The 23848-nt window shown below is 39.2% G+C and overlaps 2 protein-coding genes across 2 annotated transcripts; one reads left to right on the plus strand and one right to left on the minus strand.

Moving 5' to 3' along the window:
* Positions 1–8001: 8001 nt before the first annotated feature.
* mitfa (melanocyte inducing transcription factor a) lies at positions 8002–12138 on the plus strand (the record flags this gene model as incomplete). Its single annotated transcript, XM_079185793.1, has 9 exons — positions 8002–8034; positions 8756–8968; positions 9057–9152; positions 9304–9412; positions 9831–9914; positions 10249–10305; positions 10567–10642; positions 10859–11006; positions 11743–12138. The coding sequence occupies 9 exons, from the start codon at positions 8002–8004 to the stop codon at positions 12136–12138; spliced, it is 1212 nt and encodes a 403-aa protein (XP_079041919.1).
* Positions 12139–16268: 4130 nt separating this feature from the next.
* eevs (2-epi-5-epi-valiolone synthase) lies at positions 16269–22214 on the minus strand (the record flags this gene model as incomplete). Its single annotated transcript, XM_079186124.1, has 5 exons — positions 16269–16421; positions 16964–17216; positions 17418–17657; positions 19866–20499; positions 22072–22214. 5 exons carry the CDS (start codon positions 22212–22214, stop codon positions 16333–16335), a joined length of 1359 nt encoding a protein of 452 aa, XP_079042250.1. The 3' UTR covers positions 16269–16332.
* Positions 22215–23848: the final 1634 nt, after the last annotated feature.

Here is a 23848-nt window from a genome sequence, read left to right on the forward strand (position 1 = left end):
AGTCAAATATAAAGCTGTGTGCTTAGTTTGTGGAGAACAGATCGCAGTGTTTAAGGACTACAATTTGAATCGCCATTACGAGACGAAACACACAGATACGAAAGCTTGACTGATGCAGAGCGGGCAGAGACATCTGAGGCGCTAAGCTGCAAACGCAACATGCTCAGAAACAGTCCCTGTTTCTCATGTGGCCCCTTGGAAAAAATAATTGCCCACCCCTGCCCTAAACAGATAGTTTTAACGTCACATGTTGCGACGCTAATATCGTCAGTGAGGCTTTGAAGACCCAATGGCACCACATATCTGGACATGTTTTTTGTTGATTTGCAGACACATTATTCTCACTGGCTTCCAAGTCCAGTCTGTAATTTTGTATAACAGCTGCAATATCTTTCTACCAATGATATGTCTTGTGTTTTTATGGTAGATAGAGTAGATTTGCTCTGCTGCTAATATAATAAAACCATAACTTGTCAATGTCATCATTCATTGACATGAAGTCTAAATAAACACATGCTGATAACCAGTTTATATTCATCTGTTCGCACCTACAGATTCTGATGAGTGCATAGTGGATAACAAAATCAGCAAGGATATAGGTCTGACAGTACATGTGAAACTTGTACAGTGGTTCACACTAAACTTATCGGCAATGAATGAAGTTTGTTTGATATGCTAATGATGTCTTCTACACGGTAATGAATTGCTGTAAATTCACAGTGGATTTATAACGGTATCTTACAGTATTTCATAATAACTGTAACATACAGTTAAATGTTCATCCCTCGCATGTTAATTAACAGTTAATGCCATCAATTAACAATAACAGCAGACTACTGTAATTTATCAGCATAATACAGTATTTTCTGTGAAGTTGTGGAAATACGCTTCTCTATGCAAGTTCAGTGAATCTCAATCCATCAACATCGTACTGTCTATTGTTGGTTATTGTGTCCGTTATGATGATAAATATTTTGTATTATTCAAACTGTTTTTTATTATTCAAACGACCGACTGCTCGTGAACATGACTTTGGAGCACAGCCCTTCTGAGCACAGCCATGTGGAGATCAACCGAGGAGCCGAGGTAACTTACGCTTATCATCGAAAATTCAAAGTCTCCAGTATTGTTTTGTCTTTATGATTATTGAACTGTTAACATCTCAGATAATGTTTCACTTGGTCTGTTTCATTACATTATGTTGCTAATATTGGTGGAGCTAACGTTAGCTCTGTAACATTAGCTAGCTCGAGCTCAATTAGCCTTAGAAAGGTTAGCTAGCTAACAGCATAGCAAGTTAAGTTAACATAAATAAAGTTAATCGCCAATTACAGTGTTAAGATTTAACGTTAGTAACCTAACTTGTGTTTACTTGTGCTGTCATTGAACCGACTATAGGACCGCAAACGGGACGATTATCAAAATGGAGAGGGGACCAGAAATCACTGACGTGTGTTCAGGACGATGAACAGTTGAGGTAACGCTAACAGTAACGTTACGCGTGTGTTATCCCAAGGAGCAACATTACCACCAGATCAAACTATTTTTACTGTTGAACGTTAGTCCATTGTGGTCCATTGTCTTAGATTCATTTCTTCACCTAACGTGATCAGCTCATCACTTAGGCACGTCTGTTCATTTAAACTGTATGGTATTGTTGTATTAGCTTTTTGTAAAGACTTACACTGATATGTTAACACGTGAGGCACATGCAAACCCACAGTTGCACACCCAAAGCTTCTTTTAAGTGCGTTTATCCTGGATGTCATAGAACATTCCAGAAGTTCAGAACATTGTGTTTCTAAAGTTTTTATTTTGTTTGTTTTACAGTCACTCGTCATCAGAGATTGAGGATACCAGCCAGACGCTGCAGTCAAGTCCTCTTTTAAGGTGTTCTCTCATCATTGTTTTCATTCATGTGGGAGTTCATGCAGTTCAAATTAACTATAAATGTGTATAAGACTTGTTAACAAGCTAGACTGTGATGCAGTTCTATTACACTGTTCTTGATACTATTTTAATTCAGCGTTTCACTCTTAATGCTATTTTAATTCAGTGTGAGTGATGCCGAGATCGAAAAGGAGCCGATGGTATGTTACTGTTGTTCATTGGTATGTACCTATCCCTAGAGTGGTATGCCTCTGTTGTTCAGTGGTATGTACCCATCCCTGGAGTGGTATGCCAGTACTTTTCCAATGGCACACCGTTTCCTGAAGGCAGGTGCCGCTTGAAAGTTCATATTAGTGGTATATGCTGTTGAATCAGAGTGGTATGCCATGGCCATAGTATAAGTTTCAGGGCACATCAGCGAAGACTAAATCACTTTATTGTCATTTAAAAAGCCTTTCATATATCCGAACAAGAAAATGGACGAGATAAAATAGATACATTCCTTTATTTAAGACGCTGTATTGCGCTACTTTGTCAATAAAGTAAAAAAAATACATTTACAGCATCACGTGAATCAAATCAATTTACATTAAATGTGCATATGCATCAAGAGACTGTCTGACAGTAGACTACCACTTTCAAGCGGAACTTGCCTTCAGCAGTTGGAAAAGTACTGGCATACCACTCTAGGGATAAATACATACTGCTGAACAACAGTAGCATACCATCGGCCACTTTTCGATCTCGGCGCTACTGGTCTGAGGTTATCCTCATGAGTTCAGTTTTTTCTTCTAAACATGCAGTTTTGTGATGTAATACAAATGTCCCTTTATTGTTTGTCTTGAGAACATGTATTAAACTGCAACAATTATGTATTGAATGTCTATTGTGATTCTTTTAATTGTTGGGAATTAAATGCAAAAGTATTGGGTTGTATTACCCTTTGTAAATAAACGGTAACATTCTGGCATATACCGTAAAACCCAGTTATCCTACTATCATATTCCGTAATCCAGTATACGGTAACATACCATAAAAGTAAATTACGGTAGGTAGCTTCACCGTAAAAACTAGCGTCCCTGTTACCGTTATTTTACGGTGAAATTGTTTAGAGTGTAGGTTAGTGATTTACAACCCAGGGGCACTTCTTTCTATTCCAAGATCACTTTGTCTTGTATGAATTGTACCAATATCCACTCTGGTATGATTAACTGTGAACATCCAGATTCAAATAAGGGCTGAAACGATTTGTGGATTAATTGATTGCTTGATTTATTAATCGTCAACTATTTTAATTATCGATTGTTTAAGTAATTTAACAAGTGCCATACACTCTTTGGTTCCAGTGGAGGATGATGTGCTCTGCTCTGTTTTATATTGTTTTACACGTTTGACTCTGAAAACTTGCAATAGGCTTTTTTCACCAGTTTCTGACATTTTATATTAATATTTTATTTATTATTATTATATTCAAAATAACAACATTGTTGTTAGGTCTGTATGTCAATGACAATGAAGATGGGGAACAACACCGGAATGCAATGATTGACTCAAACCATATGATGACTCTTTGCCAGACCATATATTAATAGTTATATGTGGACTGCCAAGACGATGAATTTTGAGTACAAAATAGTAAAACTGCCTTTTTTTTGTCATGATATCAAGCTAGTGTGCATTCTAATCAAAGATACAGGCACTACTATATGGGGTCAGATCCGTCTCAATAATTGCAAATGCACACAGAAAAACTCACAAATGCAAACAGAAAGATTCACAAATGCGCACAGATCAATCCACAAATATATTCGATTTATAAATGCACACAGAAGGATTTACAAAAAAATTTGACTCACAAATGCATGCAGAATGATTCACAAATACATTCCAATGCATACATAAATAAATTACGATTTATATAAATGTAAAAAAAAAATCACAAATATATTTCTGCATTTGTGTGTATTTGTTTGTGGATTTGTATGTATTTATTTGTGGATCGTACTGCATTTATTTGTAAATCGCTCCATATTTGTTTGTGAGACTCCTCTGACGTGGATGGATTCGCAAATGCGTTTTTTCACCATGGACCATCTGTAGCCAATCAGATGTCAGCCTCATTTTCAACCAATCACATGAAAAGTGCTATATGAGTAAAGTTTATTATTATCATTATTACAGTGCCGATTGAAGAATCAAATTTGCAGTTATAGTTATTATCGTTATAGTTATAGAAATTCTAAAGTTAAACTCGGAGGTCTGAGATTGGATAGCACACAGTCATGAGTTAAGGAATCGCTTCCGTAGGACAAGCAGTCAGGATATTTGACTGTAATGAGGCCCCTGGTATATGGTTATCCGTCACATATTATTTATTGTTTGTTATATACGTTTTACTGATTTGCGTCACTTAAAAGCAAATACTTTTAGTACACACTCAATTCGTAGTATCCTGCTTTCACAGAAATGCCCCCAAGTGTAGCTGGTTACCAAAGACGTAAGAAACAGAGTAGAGCTATGAGATATGAATGGATCTGATTCTTCAGTTGTCAAAGAGTGACGACTATCTTTCCAAATGTTACTGGTCCTCAAGGCGTCTAAAACATGGACCCATGTGCTCTCCTTGAGAAGGTAATAAACCTCTGTCTCACAATGAATAACGTGAGAGCTCGGCTTGCTGTAGGGTTAAATGAAATACATCCCTTGTTGATAGTTCCTTCTCAACCCAAAGGTTTTTTCCGAAGGAAAAGGCCACACTGCGGAGGGGAGACAAAGAAAAGCTCTACTATGTGTTTACAAAGAGTGCTTTCTCTGTTTTTTTTATCATACTCTGTCTAGCCAGAGGGCACTTCCCATGTGTTTGTGTTCACCTCTCCAGCTCCGAGTGAGTTTGCTCTGTGCTCAAGCAGCGTAACACGAGATGCAGACGCAGGCGTTTGCATGAATTAGCTGCTCGGCTGGTGAAGCAGCTTAATTCCTTGGCGGACCGTTTGATTCTGGGTATCGGTAACTATTCAACTTCATGATTAGATAAGCTTTCAAGTCAGTGCATAAACATGTTCTACTGTGTTTGCTTCGCTTGTAATAGCAGCATATTCTCATCATCATCAGTGGTGACAAAATGTAAGTTGAAGTCAAGCCAATTTTTATTTATATAGCTCAGTATCACAAATTTGCCTCAGGGTGTGGTGTAAATATATGATGCTTCCCTCGGAGCAAAACATTTGAAGTAGTTGAGTGCATTATTAATATGCAGCACTGCGGCATTAGACTCAACAGTTAAATCATTGTTGAAATTGTAAAAGAATTTGGCGTGACGTCAATGTTATTCCTCTCTGGAGTGTTAGTGTTAGCCTAAAAAGCTACACGTATTGTTTTGGTGGCACAAAAGCATACAAACAAGTAATCCAATGCACCTGTGACACAAGAAATAAGTCATTATGAATAAAATCCACACAATATTTTCAATAAACGGGGACGATTTTGAAATGGTCATTGTCTCTTTTTACCCTTAAATGCAACTTGTAGCCAACAGAAAAGTAATTTGAGAAAAACATTTTATATTTAAGAGCCAAAAACTTGAATCAAAAGTTCACGTTTCAATAGCAGACGTTATTGCCGATTGTGTGTCTTTGACCAAGACATTGACCCATGGTTCATTTCATGTGATAAATAGAACATTTCTAGGAAGTAAGAAAGCTGTAGAATACTTGCTACCATTTGCCCACATCAAGGACACGGTTGCACGTGCATAAAATTTGCATCTTCGTATCGTCTGGAGTTCAAATTTGGTGAACTTTAATATCGCAGCCTCAATCAATAGAATATGAATGAAATGTTTGTGATTGACCTTACTTGCCATTGCCTGTATTCAGAGCAAATATTGCCTCAGTGAGTGTGAATGTACCACAACACAATATGTACAACAACAGTTTGTGTCATCTGGGGTCTTCTCAAAAAAAGGATTACACGACATGAGCAGCAGATACAAGCCCTCAAGGACCCGTTCCAAGCCAGTGTTGGGATTGGATAAATCAATACAGTATGTATAACAAACGGCAAACAATACAAAAATACAAAAATAACTTTTACTGGTACTTCACAAATGACAAAAATATGGCCTAAATCCACCTGCAATAAGATGATATAATGAATACAGTGTTACGTTATATGATTTATTCAGGACTAATATCTTGCCTGTCTTTGTGCCTGTTACACAGCTTTTAAAAAGGAACCGTATGATTCGATCGGTAATGATACCAGCCTGTTTGCAACAGTGCCACAGTTCCACCATGCATCTGTGACAGTAGCTTCTTTCACAAGACAATCACCGCACCTTTGGGCCTCTTCCAGTGCACCATTGAGTGTTCTGCCTTGATCAACTGATCCACAAATTCAAATGCTATAAAAAGTTAGAAGTGCCTTGAAAACCTATAAAGGGAGGCGTCCAGGAGGTACCCTGATCAGATGCCCTATTCACCTCCGAGCAGCGGCTCTACTCTGAGCTCCCTCCTGATATCTGAGCTCCTTAGAACGCGGACACTCACTCCCAACCGGAAGTATCTATCGTTATTCCGGCATACAACCATGGCCTCAGATTAGGAGGTACTAATTCTCATCCTGACATTTTCCTATCTTCTACTGTCAAATTGTTCTACTACATACCTCGGTTGTAACGAGTGGCTATTTGATTCACTGTTGCCTTCTATCGATTTAAACTAGCCGGGCCAATCTCCTCTGACCTCTGCCATCAACAAGGAATTCTCGGGAACTGTCGCTCACTGCATATTTTTATCTTTTTTTAACTATTCTATGTACATTCTAGAGATGGTTGTGCTTGAAAATCCCAGTAGATCAGCAGTTTCTGAAATACTGAATCCAGCCGGTCTGGCGCCAACAACTATGCCACATTCAAAGTCAATTGCATCACCTTTTCCCCCCATTATGATGCTTGGTTTCAACTTTAGCAGCTTGTCTCGAACATGTCTACATGTCTAAATGCATTGAGTTGTTGCCACGTGTCAGTTGAACTGATGTGTTAAATAAAAGTGTCCGGTTTTATGAGAGGAAATATGTGTATATACCAAGATGCACTGCGTTATCCTGCCGTCACTATTGTTGTCGTCAACATGTCTGCTCATTCTATGACCACACTGAACAAAGCTGAGTAATTGCAAATGCATATATCAATACTAGACACCTTAAAGATGATGTGTGCCAAAAATCCTCGTCCTATCTTTACGTTAACATAACTTAATACCTACCTTAAAACCTACTGTTTAGGAGTGTTGATGCAGCCAGGAAGTAAACAGCTCTGGTCATGTGACCATTTATACTTAACATGTGCCACTGCACATATTTCATTTAGACCCTTTATTATTTAAATATGTGCTGGAAATGCATTGATACATCATTCAGGGACATTTTTAGAACCGTATAACTGAAAACTTCTTTTCCAATGCGATACTAGGGTTGATATCCAATGCTTTCTAGTACAGTGAGAGCGGATAGGCTGGGCAAACGCTTATCTGAATACTTAAATCCAATACCTTACCATTAAGCCTGAAAATCAAGCCGTTCACCTTCTTTACCCTGCAAATGTGACTGCATAGCAACTGTGACGGTACAATTAAATTAACCCCCAATCCCAAAAATTCAAAATAAATTCATGATTTAATACGGCTAGTTTCTTCTGAAACAATGGTGTCAATTGTGTTCCCGGTGCTCAGAACAAATAATGTTTTATACCAGATGAGCAGAACTAAAGATTAAACGTTAGTTAGCCTTGAGCAAGCTTCAAGTCGCAGGCTACTGGCCAATCAGTAAAAAGACTCCTTTGTGAGCCGTAGGTGGTGACGTCAAATGGGCTCTATATAGACAAAATTCATAGTTAAACTGGAACAACATAGCAGTGGGAGGATAAATCTCAGTGTCCTCCTCCATTCCTTAACTTGCATAACTAATGAGCCGTAAACTCTGGATAAATTAAGCAGGACTCGCCACTGCTCTCAGAATTGCACATGCTAGCTTGCTGTTCACAGTGTAGGCGAACAAGATAAAGGGATTATTTACTGTATGTAGATTATTTTTATCAATTGCTACTCAAATAACATGTTGGAAATGCTTGAATACAGCCATTATCAGGTGAGGGGTTGATTTTTTTGTCTTTGCTATTATTTTGAGGAAACAATATAGATAAAAAGAACCTAAAGATGAAATTATTATCTAATTATTTTGCTGTGGTTGAAATGGTATTTATGTTGACAGTATGTACTGTTAAAGACTGTGTCATTGTCCCTCTCTAGATAGTTATCAACACTTGCTAAACACAGTACAGGACAGTTAACGCTACAGAAACTTAACAGTATAACAGAAAAGCTAATAAATACTAAATTGTTTTTATACTGCTGCATGAGTTGTTTCGGTGCAGCTTAAACTTAAACTGGTCATAGATCATTGGACACAACTGCACTGGACCACAGTGTCCTCTGTGTGGAGAGTGTTTGTCTTGAGTATGTAAAATCGGCCTGTAGCAGGGTGAATGACGCTGATAAAATGATCTGCGCTGCAAAAAACGCCTGCTTTTAAAATGTTGTTTTCGGGCTCATTGGTCGGCATTATACATTACATTAGCAGTTCTACTGCAACACAGCAGTGCAGCTCGACTCCTTGTGGTTACTTTCTAAGACAAACTTATTATTTGGATTTAAAACAGTAGCATCGAACATGAAATCATCACATTCAAAGCATTTTTTTAACTGAGAAACCAAAATGATATTTTATGTGTCCTTTAAATATCATGACCTATTTCGAAAAGTCATTATTCATGTTTGTTTAGTAATGTTCACGTCCTGCTCACGTACAGGTGCAGTCCCACCTGGACAACCCCACCAAGTACCACATCCAGCCGTCTCAGCGGCAGCAGGTGAGGCAGTATCTGTCCACCACCCTGGGTGGCAAAGCCGGCAGCCAGTGCCCCAGCCAGCCCCCCGAGCACGGCATGCCGCCCGGGCACGGCAGCAGTGCCCCCAACAGTCCCATGGCCCTGCTCACCCTCAGCTCCAACTGTGAGAAAGAGGTACGCCCCCCTGCTGCTTGATTTCATTACATTCAGATACTCAAATAAACTGCGGTTATTGAACGGAATGCGCTTTTGTGCCCCACAGATGGATGATGTCATTGATGATATTATTAGCTTGGAGTCGAGTTACAATGAAGAAGTTCTTGGACTTATGGACCCGGGACTCCAAATGAACAACCCGGTACATTTTCAAGATAAAAGAATATACTGCTTATTGTAAAAATGACTGTAAAGTCTCTGTAGTACATCTGTCTTTGAATTTAATTTGAATACAATACGTAGCTTTGCTTTTAAAGCATGCATTATAATGTCATGTCTTTAATGCTCTGTAGCTCCCTGTGTCCGGAAACCTTCTCGATGTGTACGGCAACCAAGGACTTCCACTCCCCGGCCTCGCTATCAGCAACTCCTGTCCAAACAACATTAAGAGAGAATACTCAGGTAAATTACTGACAAATCTCTTTCACACACATAGTGAGTGTTTACTCTGTTTACTGCTGGTTTACTGTCCTCAGATGTCATTTGGCTTGAATCCAGCTGTGAACAATACGATGAGTGCTGTACATTCAGACTGTGAAATCATTTGATTATCAATTTAGTACATTTTTTTGTTACTAATATCTGACTCTCAGCAAGTAAATCCCCATTCGATCTGGTAGTGAAATCTAATCAGAGTGGGAAAAGTTTGTTAATTCTACCTATCTAAGATCTGATATTATACTGTGAATTATTTGTTTAAAGGGGAAATCAACACATCTTTGATGTATAAGTATGACTGTAGGCCAATGTCTGTATTGTGTGCAATTTGGAAATGCACAATATACTATTTAGTTAACTGTTTGCTAAATATCTACTCCAGCTCCTGGCATGAAGCAAGTACTGGACAAGTCTGATTCCTGTAGCATGTATGAAAACTATCAAAGGCAAGAGGGCTTTCCAGTAGGTAAGCAAAGCAAAATGAAGAAAGTGAAAAAGGTGATGTTTTGTAAACTGTAAAAGCTGTGTTCCATCTGATTTTCAGAAACCAAATACAAATCAACTGTAATTATCTTGCTAATTAACATTATTTAAACTTTATTTCACATGGAAATGATTTCTTATTGTCTGTGGTTATCCAGGATAACGTCAAATGTTCTAGTAGACAAAAAAAGATTTACTATAAAGATATTAACATGAAATTCCATTCATTTTGTAGACTTAATGCCTTGTTACCCATTTGATTTAAACAATGCTGTTTTCTCAAAGCACTAACATTCATGTTTCTCTTCGCTTCACAGAGGCTGAAGTCCGTGCTCTTGCTAAGGAGAGACAGAAAAAAGACAACCACAACTTAAGTGAGTCAATCAATACATCAGAATGATTGTCTCAGTGGTTACCTGATGTAATTATGGCAAAATGGCAACTTATAGTCTGACATACCAGAGATTTCAATAAGTTAAAGAGGTTTTCTATGAAATATTATTTTCAACTTTTTCTGCAAATGTTAGTGGGGTTTTTATTTGTATTTCCAATTTTTCTTTAATTCCTGGGCTTTAACTAAACTTTCAAAGACGAGGCTGCCGTACTTACTGTTTCTTCTATTTGACAAATTCTAGTTGAACGAAGACGAAGATTCAACATCAACGATCGCATCAAAGAACTGGGAACCTTGATACCCAAGTCAAACGATCCGTGAGTGTATGCTTTGCATGAATTTGTGCGTATGGATGCGTGTGCTACCCCGTCTATCTGTCTATTCATTAGCTTTATTTTTAACATCCTCCTCTTCATACGTCCAAGTGTCCGTAAAGTTTAATGAGCTCAGAGGGGCTTCATAGAACCCTGTGGTGTTTTGGTCAGCCGGTCAGCTGACTCTGACTGTAGACCTCTGTCTCCTGTATACCCCAGAGACATGCGCTGGAATAAGGGAACCATTCTCAAAGCCTCAGTGGACTATATCAGGAGGCTACAGCGGGAGCAGCAGAGAGCCAAGGAGATTGAGTGCAGACAGAGGAAGGTGGAGCATGCAAACCGCCATCTGATGCTTCGTATACAGGTCGGTCATTTGTCTTTGGTGGAGCAAAAAGTACAGTAAACTGAGCACAGTTGTGTTCCTCTGTTCATTGTTATAATTTTGTATAATGTAGTATCACCATCGGGTCAACATTTCAATTTATTTCATATTTCTATGCACGTCTAGTGCTAATGTTAGCATGCTAACACACACAAGTTTTGTTCAAAATCGCATTCTAAAGTACTGCATACAATCAGTATGTACTGCATAATGTTCACACTGAAGCATTCTCATGGCCCGTCTCAAGGGGCCAGCCAGCCCCTTGAGAAAATAAATTTCCTAACAGGAGCTTTCTAGATCTAAACTGTTACTTTCTCTCAAGAAAACATATTAAAACTTAATAAAGTGACATATTTACAGCTTTGTGGGGCAGTTGAGTATGTGCAGTAAGCTCTTACTCAGAAATTCTGGCAAATCATCATATCATACATCATGCATCATACATCTGGGCAGTTATCGCATACACAAAATAACTAACATGCTAGCACACTACATACTTAATTGTACATCATACTTAGTGTGAATAGTATGAGTAGTATGTTAGTACGCGATTTCGAATACAGCCTAAGATGAGCATTGTCTCAGTGAGCATGTTTGCATGCTGACGTTAGCATTTAGCTCAAAGGACTCACAGAGCCGCTAGCATTGCAGATCCAAATCTACTACTGTAGTAGTATGTTCATGAAATTATGTTTTCTTTATTTCTATAATCCTCTAGGAGTTGGAAATCCAGGCCCGTGCCCATGGTCTTACATTGGTGTCCTCTGCATCTATCTGCACATCGGATTTGATCGGCCGAGCCATTAAACAGGAGCCCGTCCTCGGCGACTGCCCCGTGGAGCTCTACCAACATAGCTCGGGCCCCGACATGTCCCCTCCGACCACGCTGGACCTCAACGACGGCACCATCACCTTCGACCAGATTCCTGCAGACTGCGGGGACTCTGGTCCCTATGGAAACTCCAGGACCTGTAACATGAAGGATTTGGTAAGGGACACCCTGTCGCCGATGTCCCCGAGTGATCCCCTGCTGTCCTCGATGTCCCCAGAAGGCTCCAACGCTAGCAGCTTCCACAGTTCCAGCTCGAGTATGGAGGAAAAGGATGGCTGTTAGCATACTGACTATATGTGTAGCATCCCGTCAATAAGGCACTCACCTAAAAGTGAATTTAAAGGTTTCCACACGACTAAGTGGATCAACTCTATTACAAACTCTATTTTTATCTTGATTCCTTATATTTTTCTCATACTTTTTGCCAATTCATTGCTGAACTCTGATGTTCAAACTGTAACTGAGGTATTTCTGTTCCTCGATTGTACAATGTATGTTTACTTTACTATTCTTTTGATCTTGATGCTGTATAGATGGACAGTTATATTAGACAAATATTTAGGCTGCAAGGTGTCAAATATGACGACAATCTGCTGTCACAGACTGGTCAACTTATTGACTTTACTGTTTATTATTGTCTTTTAGTAAAACTAGGGTTTCCATATGTATCCCAAAATATGCTTTGTATTGAACTGAACATACATATGTGAAAATATAGTGGTAGTTAAGCACAAAATGTTTATTGCAACGGTAAAAAAGAAATCAAATACTTTCAGAATATTCGTTTTCTAACTCGGTGAATCTAACAGTGGTAAACCTCGGATGGTTCCATTGCAAAGAAAATGCACAAAACACAAAAAGGTATTTAAATATTTAAGGATCAAGTACCAAATATTATTGCATACTAGGAAGTGTCTCTAAATATATTTATTTATATTCTTTTTTACCCCATGCTTTTAATGTATTCTGAAGAAATCAAATCAAAACAGAAATATTATTGATGTTAATATCAGGTATTATTATTATTATTATTTTTAATGAGAGCCGATTTTGTTTTGTTTGTTATTTGAATTCATAACGGATCACAAATACATTATTTATCTTTTCCTATTCTAACGTGATTTGTGTACACATTTTGATTACTAAAGGCAAATGATAAGTAGTCTATGACAATATTGGGTAAATATAGGGTACAATGACCTCATATTGATAATGAACCACCGTATTTTTTAAACTGTGGGTACAAATATAAAATATAATACAATTTGTTTTGGGTCCACAGATGACAAAAGCACTATATACATTATACCTGGCTTGTTAAACCTAAAGAAGTCCTCACAGTATACATCATAATACTTTCTTCATAATGAATGTGAAAAAACATTTATAAATAAATAGACTAAAATATGGTTTAAATTTTAACAAGGGCTTACAGCAGCCTTTGACCAAAATGTATCAACTACTCATCATTATCTTGCATAACTCAGAGGAGATGTATACAGAGGGGACTCTTCTTTTTGTTATGTTTGGACCAAAATGGTTGATACCATTTGAGATGTTTTTGCTAATGTTTCTTATCTCTTGCCAACATTGTAAATAAATAAAACCAGATGCTGATATGTTGTATATAGTGCCAATGTTTTATGTGTGATAGATGCATTGATCTAGTTACCTGTTGATATTTATATTACATTTGTTGTGCAGAATGCAGTATATAAGAGTGTCAAGCTATTGGTTTTGGTTACTTTGCCGTCATGTATTTAACCTTCACATATAAACATTGTAAATAAAATGTATTCTTGAAAATATAAACCACACTGTGACAGGACACGCTTTCTCAGCAAGAGACCGGATGTAACAAAAGATGTTTGTTTCACCTTTTCTTATTATTAACTTACTATTCATTCCAGAAGAATGCAACAGAGATTTCAGCAATGGTCTGGTGACCTGTCATTGTGTGCTGAGACAGGCTGCAGCCACTCGCCACAGGGAACAGGGACTGGATGGATGATATAGAGTATGGTCTCTGCAGGGGAGGTACAGTTAATATATAGACTTTATTGCAACATAAATCACTGAATATGAACAGTTGTAATGTCATATTCTAGCCTCTCTTTTTTTCCAAAATATCCTACCTTTTATATAGCATCATATTTGGAATTGTTGTAAGTTCGAACAATAAAACTTATATTAAGTTTTAAGTTTAAAGCAAAAAATGTAGCAACCTTATTAGTTATATGGCTTTCTCCATCTCATCTCCCCAAGGGGTAATTTAAGAAGGGATAATGGAGGATGGTTCACTGTCACCGGACACCTTTGCAAAGAGAGATACTTATCCACTTGGAATCTGGAACACTGTTGAAAGTTAAAGCTTAGGTGTGTCAGCTCTGCTGCAAGGCTTTTTTGAAAGGTTATTCAATCAACACCAGTTGGACAGCTAGCTGGATTTCAGGGGCTGCGCACCATTTTAAGAGTTTGTAGAAAACAGCTGGAATTACAATCCAGTGGATCTAAACTCTCCGGCTACGTTCAGACTGCAGGCATCCAATTTGTTTCTCAAATCAGACTTTCAAGACAGACTGTCCACACTGTTATTTGCAAGTGATCAGATCAGATCTGTGTCCAGGCCATAGATATAGATTGGGAGTAGAACGGGCATTGAACTGTTTTCCGTGGCCATTTGACTTGTAAATTTCATGATTGACAGCCCCGAACAATGACAGCAAGGAAATAATGAGTGTGCATGTGTGAGGAGTGATTGGCAGATGTATGAGAAAGACACTACGGGTTTAGGCATGCAAGAGTATAGTCTTCCTGACTTGCGCTAGAGCTTCATTAGTTAGTTGTTATTTAGACAACACACGTCATTGGGGCTGTTTGGCCCATTTTCTGTAACCAGTGTAGCATTATCAAAAGTTTAAATAAATTAAGAAAACGTAAGCTTGTGAGGAAAATAATTTTCAAAAAAGAAATAACAATTGAATCAGAAATCAGTGCCCTCTTCCACAGCCGTATTTAATCTGAGCTGAGTATTGTAACTGTTTTATGTTGAATGTTAGCTTTGCTGACAGGAACAGTGTGTAACATTTAAGGGGATTAATTGGCAGCAACGGAATATAATATTCATAACAACGTTTTAATGAGTGTATAATCACCTGAAACTAAGAACCGTAGTGTTTTCGTTAGCTTAGAAAAAGCCATTTAAATGTACATAAAGAGCGGATAGATCATCTTCCACGGAGTCGGCGATCTTGCACCTCCATGTTTCTACAGCAGTCCAGACGACACACATTTGTGTCTTATGTTATCTGAAGGTAGGGATGCGTTCCGATACCCGGTATTAAACGGGCCTCGGTTCTAAATACCGGAGTATTGATAAGCTCCGACATTACTGGTGTTTGTATTACTACTTTTTGATGTAATTTATTATCACGCTGCAGCGAGCATTTGCTCTGCTCTCTCTGTCGGGCTGAGACTCCTCCAACAACACACACACACATAGACACCAACACACACGAACTGTACATCTAGTGTACACCACTAGATGCCCCTAAATCTTATAAACTGGACCGTTAATGAAATGCGTATCCAAGTGTATCCTTGTTAATTAACGTGTTAAGTTAGTCTGACTCTCATTTGTGAGCAGTGTGGCATTTGCCCTGTTGTTCAAAAGCTGGAATAATGTAAGTAAGTAAGTACAATTTATTTATAAAGTGCTTTTTACAGACATAAGTCACAAAGTGCTTAACAGGGCAGAATTACAAACGTAAAAAACACAATGTGACCATAGGGCCAATAATTTACATACACACAGAAAATACAAAATGAATTAATGCTGACAGGATGTACCATTGAAATAAAGTAAATGAAAGTAGGGAGGATGTCAAGAATATGTTAATCTGCTATATTACTAAAACACGTGCACACGGTTTGATAATTGAAAACAATCTTTAATGAGGTTGATTACAAATATACTTGAGAGACATGATGAGTGAATAGTTGATAAGCTGTTTGTTACATTGCTAGCTGGGAAAAGTAAAATAAAATAAAAAACATCTCTTACTCTAATTTGATTGGGTTGTTTTACAACCCTTTGAAATTCATTGCCACGGTCGGCAGCACCTCGTATTGTGACTATTTGCTGATAAGGGTTGAACACATGTTGGACAGGTGCCTGTACTGTGCACTGCTACTACAGTTAAAGTATCTATCTATCTATCTATCTATCTATCTATCTATCTATCTATCTATCTATCTATCTATCTATCTAACCTACATTTAGCCCTTGTTGCCATAAAGTGAAAATACAGGAGGTGAATGCTATCAACTTAAGTGCAGTTTCTTTTCCCAAACAATTTGAAGATTGACTAGAGTACAAAACCAGAATTGGATTTTATACACCTCCCTACAAAATGTAAACATTTTCTCCTAAAAACAGATTGATCGGATGCAGCTGTGGTATGCGCAGGTTCAGAGTCAGTTGCTGTCAGAGGAACCGCTGAGCTCATCACACCATTTCACGAAAGCTTTGTGCAGGATCTCACAAGATGTGTCATTAGAAATGTCTGTAATGAAAGAAAGGAGAGCGAAGAAAAATGCTTTAAATATAGCATAAACACATTACATGAAGTCTGAATAACATAAGAACTAGCTCATACTACTCTTAGCAATAAGTTGGTTGTCCTTGCATTAAAAAAAGAACAAATACAAGCTAATCTGGTGCCTCTATTTAGGGTGAAAATACACCAGCAGTACTTCTTTCATGTTTAGGCAAGTATTAGTTCTTAGTTAAAGTGAGGGATAACCATCATAGTTGAAGACAAGACAAGACCTCTGTCTCTATTGTGGAGGGGAAGACTTTGGCACTTAGCATGCTAATGCGGGCTGACCTAGCAAACTATTGTGGCATGCTACTACCTGTACGTTAGCTAGCATGTTGCACAGTACTTCGCCATAAGTAGCCCCATAAGTAGTTGCTATGTCACCAAGCTTCCAGCACTACCTATTTTGCAAGGACACGCTGACTTGTGCTGTATTCTAGGCTTCACAGGCACCAAGAGTTTTGACTTCCTGGTTTCTCTTGAGCAACAGTTTAAGTGATCCTTACCCGCTTCCCCAAGACCAACAGGCAGAGGCATTCTGACCAGGCCACCGGAATGCTTCAGCCTTTCCTGCAGAGACTTCTGTATGAGCTCCATGGTGCACGCCTCGTGCCAGACGGGCAGCTCCAGGCCCACCATGCAGCTGATGATCCGTTGCTTTTCGTCCTCTGTCAAAAGACCACGCTCCTTGGACACGTAAACCATGTACGACATATCAATGTTCACTGCTTCACCATGCAGCAGAGATGGGAGAACTTTCTGTATTCAAAAGAGAGAGACAAAGATAATGTGAGCATGTGGATATATGTCACCAAAAAGGAATGAACAGCTTATACAATCTCACGAGTGTTATGGACTAACATAGAATCAAACACATGCTATATATCCAATATACTTTATGAATAATAGACTGTATGGAATTTAAGTGTTTATCTATGTTTGCCATGAGGGATCAATTACCATTTCTAATGCTGGGCTAATCAGGTGGCCAAAGTCCACCAGTCTATTCAGGTCATCCTCCCAAAGGTTTGGTGCCAGCTCCTCCAGCATGGTTATAATGGCTATACGAGTCGCTTGTGATGCAGCCTGTAAGCAGTTGTGGTCGTACACGCTGTTGTCAGCCTGGAATTTTGTGTCCAACAGCATGCGGCCGTGTGTCTCAAGAAGCTCAAAGAGGCCTCTGTGTTTCATCAAGGCCATCTGCAAGAGTGCAAAGAAAACTCCAATGAGCAGTTCAAACACGAAAAAAAAAATAGGCTACTGCACATACAGTAAATAACTTCACTTCATCTCTCAGAGCCAATAAGCATCAAGTTACTATTTATGCTACTGTCAATGCAATTGGACACTTCGGTGACTGATGGATTAGATTGTGTAATATAAATGGCATGTGTACAACTGTCAACACATTCTCACGCCCAAACTGTCAAATACCAACGCTTGATCAGTAGGGTTGGGTACCGAAACCCCGTGCCAATATGGAACCGGTACCTATATGACCGATACCTACCGGACCGAAACGCAACGCAGATTTCGGTGCTTCTTTTCGGTGCCTGAGCCGATTGAAATACTTTTTTTTAACACTACTCTGATGACTCCGTCCTGGCAGCAGGTAACGATAGCTACCGTTTGTATAGCTACAGCAGCTAGCTAGCCATCAACCTTTTAACAGAGAAAATGCCGAAAGGTAAACGGTCAAAAGTGTGGCTGTTTTTATTTTGAAAGTCCGTTGCTCACTGGCAGCGGTGGAGGAATGGAGACTACTGGACATCGCTGCGGTAAAGTTAGCAGACACTCAGGTCTCCGTGGTCAACTCAGCAGACACTTACATGTTAGTGACCTATACGCTGAAATTCACGGTAAACGCATTCAAACGGCACAGATCGGGAGCGAGCGAAGGACTTTGAAAGTTAGCGGAAAGATTTAACGTGAGACAACATCCGGTTTCTTCAGAGGAACATCCGATTTTCAGAATAAGATGCCAACAAAGTATGAATTAAATTCACATTAAGTATAAAACATGCTACCTGCATCTCGTGAGTTAAAGGGAAAATACACCTACATTGTGCGTAAGTGTGTCTTTATTCTTTGATCGCTGGGTAACCATCATCACCTCTGAGTTACAGCATTATATTGATGAACAGTAGAGCTGCATTCACATGCTCTGTCATGAAGACGACACACATTTAGATGAAACGTGCTGAAACATTGTATTCCTGTTGCACAGCAGTGGAACGTTTCACATGAAGTCACACACTGAGCACAGATAGTGAAGAGATATAACTGCTCTGTGTAAAGGGAATACTGCTGTTAAAAAGAACCTTATTTGTTTAAAGTGTTTGCAAACCAAATGTTATTGCACTTTTGTTCATATAGCAGTACTTTTAAAATAAAAGTGCACAATACACTACCTTTGAATTAATTATTGAACTTTGCCATAACAATGAGATTAATCGCAAAAATTCCATGCGATTAAAAATTGTAATCGTTGCCCAGCACTAATATGTATAGTATACTTTAAACAGTTAAATATATTGTTAAATTTGACTTGGCAATAAAAAAAGTATCGGTTCAGGCACCGTTTAGGCACCGGTATCGTTTTAAAAGTATCGTTTTAGCACCGGTATCGGAAAAAACCCAAACGATACCCATCCCTATTGATCAGTGGCCCTGTACGCTTCAAACTAAAATGCTGTAGTTTCTCCTCTAGTGCCAGTTTTGGACGGGGCAGGGAGTGTGTGTCAAAAAAACGCTTGTTACATGTTTATTTTCAAAAATAGATTCCAACACGGGTTTAATTTGTTTATAGGTTTACTTGAGCAACAAAACTACTTGATTAAGTTCAGGAAAAGATTGTGGTTTGGGTTTAAAATAAGTAAGTCAACCCTGGGTTTCACTGGGGACATGAATAGCGGTCTCCTGGTTGAGAGTCCTGTTTTTGTTTGACCCGTCCAACTTGTTTGTCCCCCTGCCCACTCTGTGTGGACTTTCTCACTCTTTAAACTATACTACTTTGCTGCTCTGACCGTCTTATAATGATGCCGATGAGTTTACAAGGGAGTTAGTTGAAAGCCCGGAGCGTCCAGTTCGCTAAAGGGTGCGTCGGTATCAGACGCCATGGGGCACTGACCAAACGGCGATATTTGGCGAGTTGGGTGTGACAACGCGTTGGAAACTTCTTCAACTGGACCAAAATAGCAGGTGCACTTGGTTACACCCATACAGTCAGGAACCTACCACTTTGTACTTGCTGTTGCACTTGCACAATTAAAATGTTAATAATCATAGCATTTAAATTGTAAAGCACGTCATGTTATAAGCTGATGATCACGTTGATACTCAAATTGTCATTCTTCGGTTTGTATCAACTTTAAGGTAAACATTCCACATCCAGGGACTTTAACGTACCTTTAACATCTCTGCCAGCCCGTTGGAGATGTGACGTCGTGGAACAGTTTGTATGAAGGACAGGTCAAGGAAGGCTGCGGCTGGTGGAATGTAGGCGCCCAGCTTGTTCTTGCAATTTGCAAAGTTAACCCCCGTCTTTGCTCCCACGCTGGCATCGATGTAGGAGAGCAGTGTGGTTGGGACCCTGATGTAAGGGGTGCGTCTTCTGTAGAGTGAGGCAGCCAGGCCCACTATGTCCAGGCACACCCCGCCACCAATGGCAATGATGGGCTCTGTGCGGCGGTCAAGGGAGAAGTTGTTGACCTCCTCTAGGACCTTCAAGGCCATTGGCATGGATTTGTTCTCCTCAGTGGTAGGTAGAGACAAGATCTTGTACACGACATTGTTGGCCTCTAAATATTCAGTTAGCTTGGCACCGTAGATTTTGTAGACCTCCTGGTCAATGACCACGAAGCGTTTGATTGGCTTGCTTGATTTTTGAATGTCTTTCAGCTGCTGCGGGTCGGTGATGTGGCCCAGCAGGAGGGTGTCGTTGCTTGGGTCCAGCAAGTGCCGGGTCTCAGTCACCTTGTAAGTAAAGACGATGGGGCTGACCACTGTCCAACTGGTGCCCTGTTCTGTGATACTCTCATAGCTTTCACACAAAACACGTAAACAAAAATATGTATTATAATGACATGGGTTACAGTTATTGTATATGTTTTATTTTTTTCATGTCCTTTTTTCTGTTTCTGTCAATGTATTGCACTTCATACACTCTACTTCATTAGCTCAAAATGCAGTTTAATACAAAAGCCTTCAACACACTGATGTTACTATAATTGTGAAAAAGATGCACAGGATGTATTATTTACATTTAGCGCCTCCGAGACTCCTTGTCCCTGTTTTAGCTGGAAGCAAGCAGCAGAATAAACAAGTTATATTCTTCTCTCAAACTCACAGAATAAGGAGGTCAACAGTGCTTTCATAACAGATTACTTTGTTTCTGATAGTGCAGTACTTTTGAAGATAACCACCCAATCCCTTTGCGTTATTTTTTAACACTAATTAAATCCACACCATGTGTAGATTGCCATCTTCTCCCTTGCAGTTCTTGCAAAGGTATTTAGGTGACATACCCAACACAACTTGGGCTGGTTCATGGCAAAAACTAGTTCTCCCCCAACTCCTACACGTGACCCTAATGTTCTAAAAGTGTTTAGTTGATTGACAGCTAATTTAGTTTAACGACTGGTAGTTTTCCGTATCTGTCAAATTGACAAACTAGCTTCTTGTCAAAATGAGAAGACCTTCAAGTGAAATTCTAAACTCAGTGATATACCCGAGGCAATCTATCTTAAATTGACACAAGCTCATCACTGAACACTTTGCAGACCATCAGAATATACCCGGATTCCAGAGAAGCACAATTTGACCGCTTGTTTGACCACATGATGATTAATGATTATATTGGTATAGCATTCAGCAACGTATCCCAATCGGCCTTTTATATATGTGTTCAAATAAAGGTGATGCATTTCTACTCACTAGTACAGTGGTAGATACAATGCAATGTGGCTCAAATAAGGACAATGGAATTGGAATGCTTTTTGAAAGAAAATAATTATGAATGTGGTGTAGAATGATGTACTGTGCAAAACATGAATGGTGCAAAACCTCTCACGGTCAGAAGTCAAGGATAGTTGGCATTACACAGACTGTGACATTGACTCTGGCGACCCCAGTTCAAAGGCTATCTCCGACCAGATTAATTAGTTGCCACAAAGGCAACTTTCCTTTCCTTAACTACGACCATAACTTGTTCCTAACCTTAACTAAATAGTTCAGTTGCACAACAATACTGTAACTGCTTTTCTGCCTTTCCCCCCAAACCCCACCCTACGACATCACAAGAGCTCGAAATAGAGATATGTTAAATATGTGATGAATAAAAACCTGAAATAAAAGATTGCTAAAGCAATACATTTTAATCTCTACATCTTGATCCCTGAATAGACTGCAATACACTTTGACCTCAGTTTCCTGACTCCATGTTACATAAATATAAACTAAACAGGTTAGACACGTTGAAACATGCTTGTCATTAGAGCAACCGCTACGTTTCCGTGTGCCAGGCAGTACTATCAGGCCAATACATATAAAACAAAAAAGAGGATACTTTTCTTTTTTTAAATCACATAATGCTAAAGATCACTGTTATACTCACATTTTTGCAGCAGAGACACAGTCGGCGGTGTCCTTATTGACCTTCTTTCCCAGTTTACACTTCCAGGCACTTCTGACACGCACTAAACTAAACTCAGTTTTCTTTTCTTTGGTATCATTCCCTTTAAGATGAACCTTTCCCATTATCGTGATGGTGAGTGTACCTTACAGGGGGAGACAGAGTTAGCCACAGCCTTAATGTGAATCCCTCTACAGGACTCTTTAAATAGAGTTCAACATTTAGAGGATGGCCCTTGACCAAGGGAGGAGCATCGCCATTCTGTAGGCTTCCCACGTGTTCATCGTTTTACTATTGTGTAATTTTCCATTCATAAAATGAAGATAAATCTGCTCGTGCTCAAGAAGATGGCTATACATATTTTTATATTCTATTACATAGGGAAAATGTCTTCAACTTTAATTTGGAGTAATGAAGGACACCTATGAAAATAAAAAAGTATATATATATATATAGATATATCAACAATAGATTAAAAGATATGAATCCGATCATCTTGTGTGATTTAGATGTAGTTTTATAAACTTTGTTCAGGAACGGGACCACGCCCAGAACACGGCTCATTTCCCCCACACAAGTATTTAAGCTCAACGAACCCGTTCACTTCCTATTCGACTCTGTTCTCTCTGTTGTTTTCCTATTTTCTCTCTCTCTTGCAGGATTACAGGAACGACAGGGGACTCTGCACCGCCAGAGCTTCCGAAGAGATAGCCCCCATCCTAACAGTCTCCGTTCCCCCTGTTCTTGCCAGCCACCGGACACCAACGGTCCCCCATCGATCGCCTAACCACCTTTCTACAAACCCTCCTCATTTCTTCTTCCTTACATCCCTCAATTTCTTCATCCCTACCCTACATCCCTTCATCCCTCTACCCTACACCCCTTCATCCCTCTTCCTCGACCCCTACCCTACATCCCTCTACCTCAACCCCTACCCCACATCCCTTCATCTCTTCATCCCTACCCCACATCCCATCATCCCTCTACCCTACTCCCCTTCATCCCTCTACCCTGTACCCCTTCCGCTTCCTAATCTAACAATCATTCCGCTATGCAATAAACCTCTCGAAACTTATACTGTTATTGGCGTGGTCCTTGTTAGTAAAAAATGAGTTTTTATTTAAAGTTGTTTCTCTTCTTCCTCCTGTCCTCTTTGTCTCAGCCTCTCTCTCCAGTGCACTTCTTTGCAGAATCTGCTGATAGGCAGCTATGATATATTTTGGGCAACATTAAGATAAGTGAATAAGAAATAAAAAAAGCTTTAAAAGTTAAACAAACAGTACTGCAACACTGCAGTAAACCTGACCAATGCAAAGGAGCACTGCTCAATTTCTAGATGGTCAACACACAGGTCATCATTGGTATTGCCGAATAAAGTCACTTGCAGGTCTTCTTCTTAAAATCCTAAAAAACGTTAAATCATTTTCTTCTTGATAACAAATCCTATCTCCCTAAAGAGCCTCTTTCCTGGCATTGCATTCCCACTTGCATCTGATGACAGACCGTTTGTTGCGGTGGTTGTACAACCTTGACAGGTTGGAGAGAGCCTTGCAGTCATTCTCAAAAATACCAAAGAGCTGAACTTTGACACAGTAACTGACAGAGTAGTGCTTTGAATATCTCCTGAGTGAACAAGACCAGGTGCAAGCCTAGTATACGGCTGGACTGTGTATCACATGACACGGTTGAGCTAGATGAATCATTGATTCATTTCAGGAAATTCAACAATATTTTAATGCTATTTTCAACAAAGTGTTGT

This window comes from Pholis gunnellus (assembly GCF_910591455.1).
Source record: "Pholis gunnellus genome assembly, chromosome: 3".
NCBI lineage: Eukaryota > Metazoa > Chordata > Actinopteri > Perciformes > Pholidae > Pholis > Pholis gunnellus.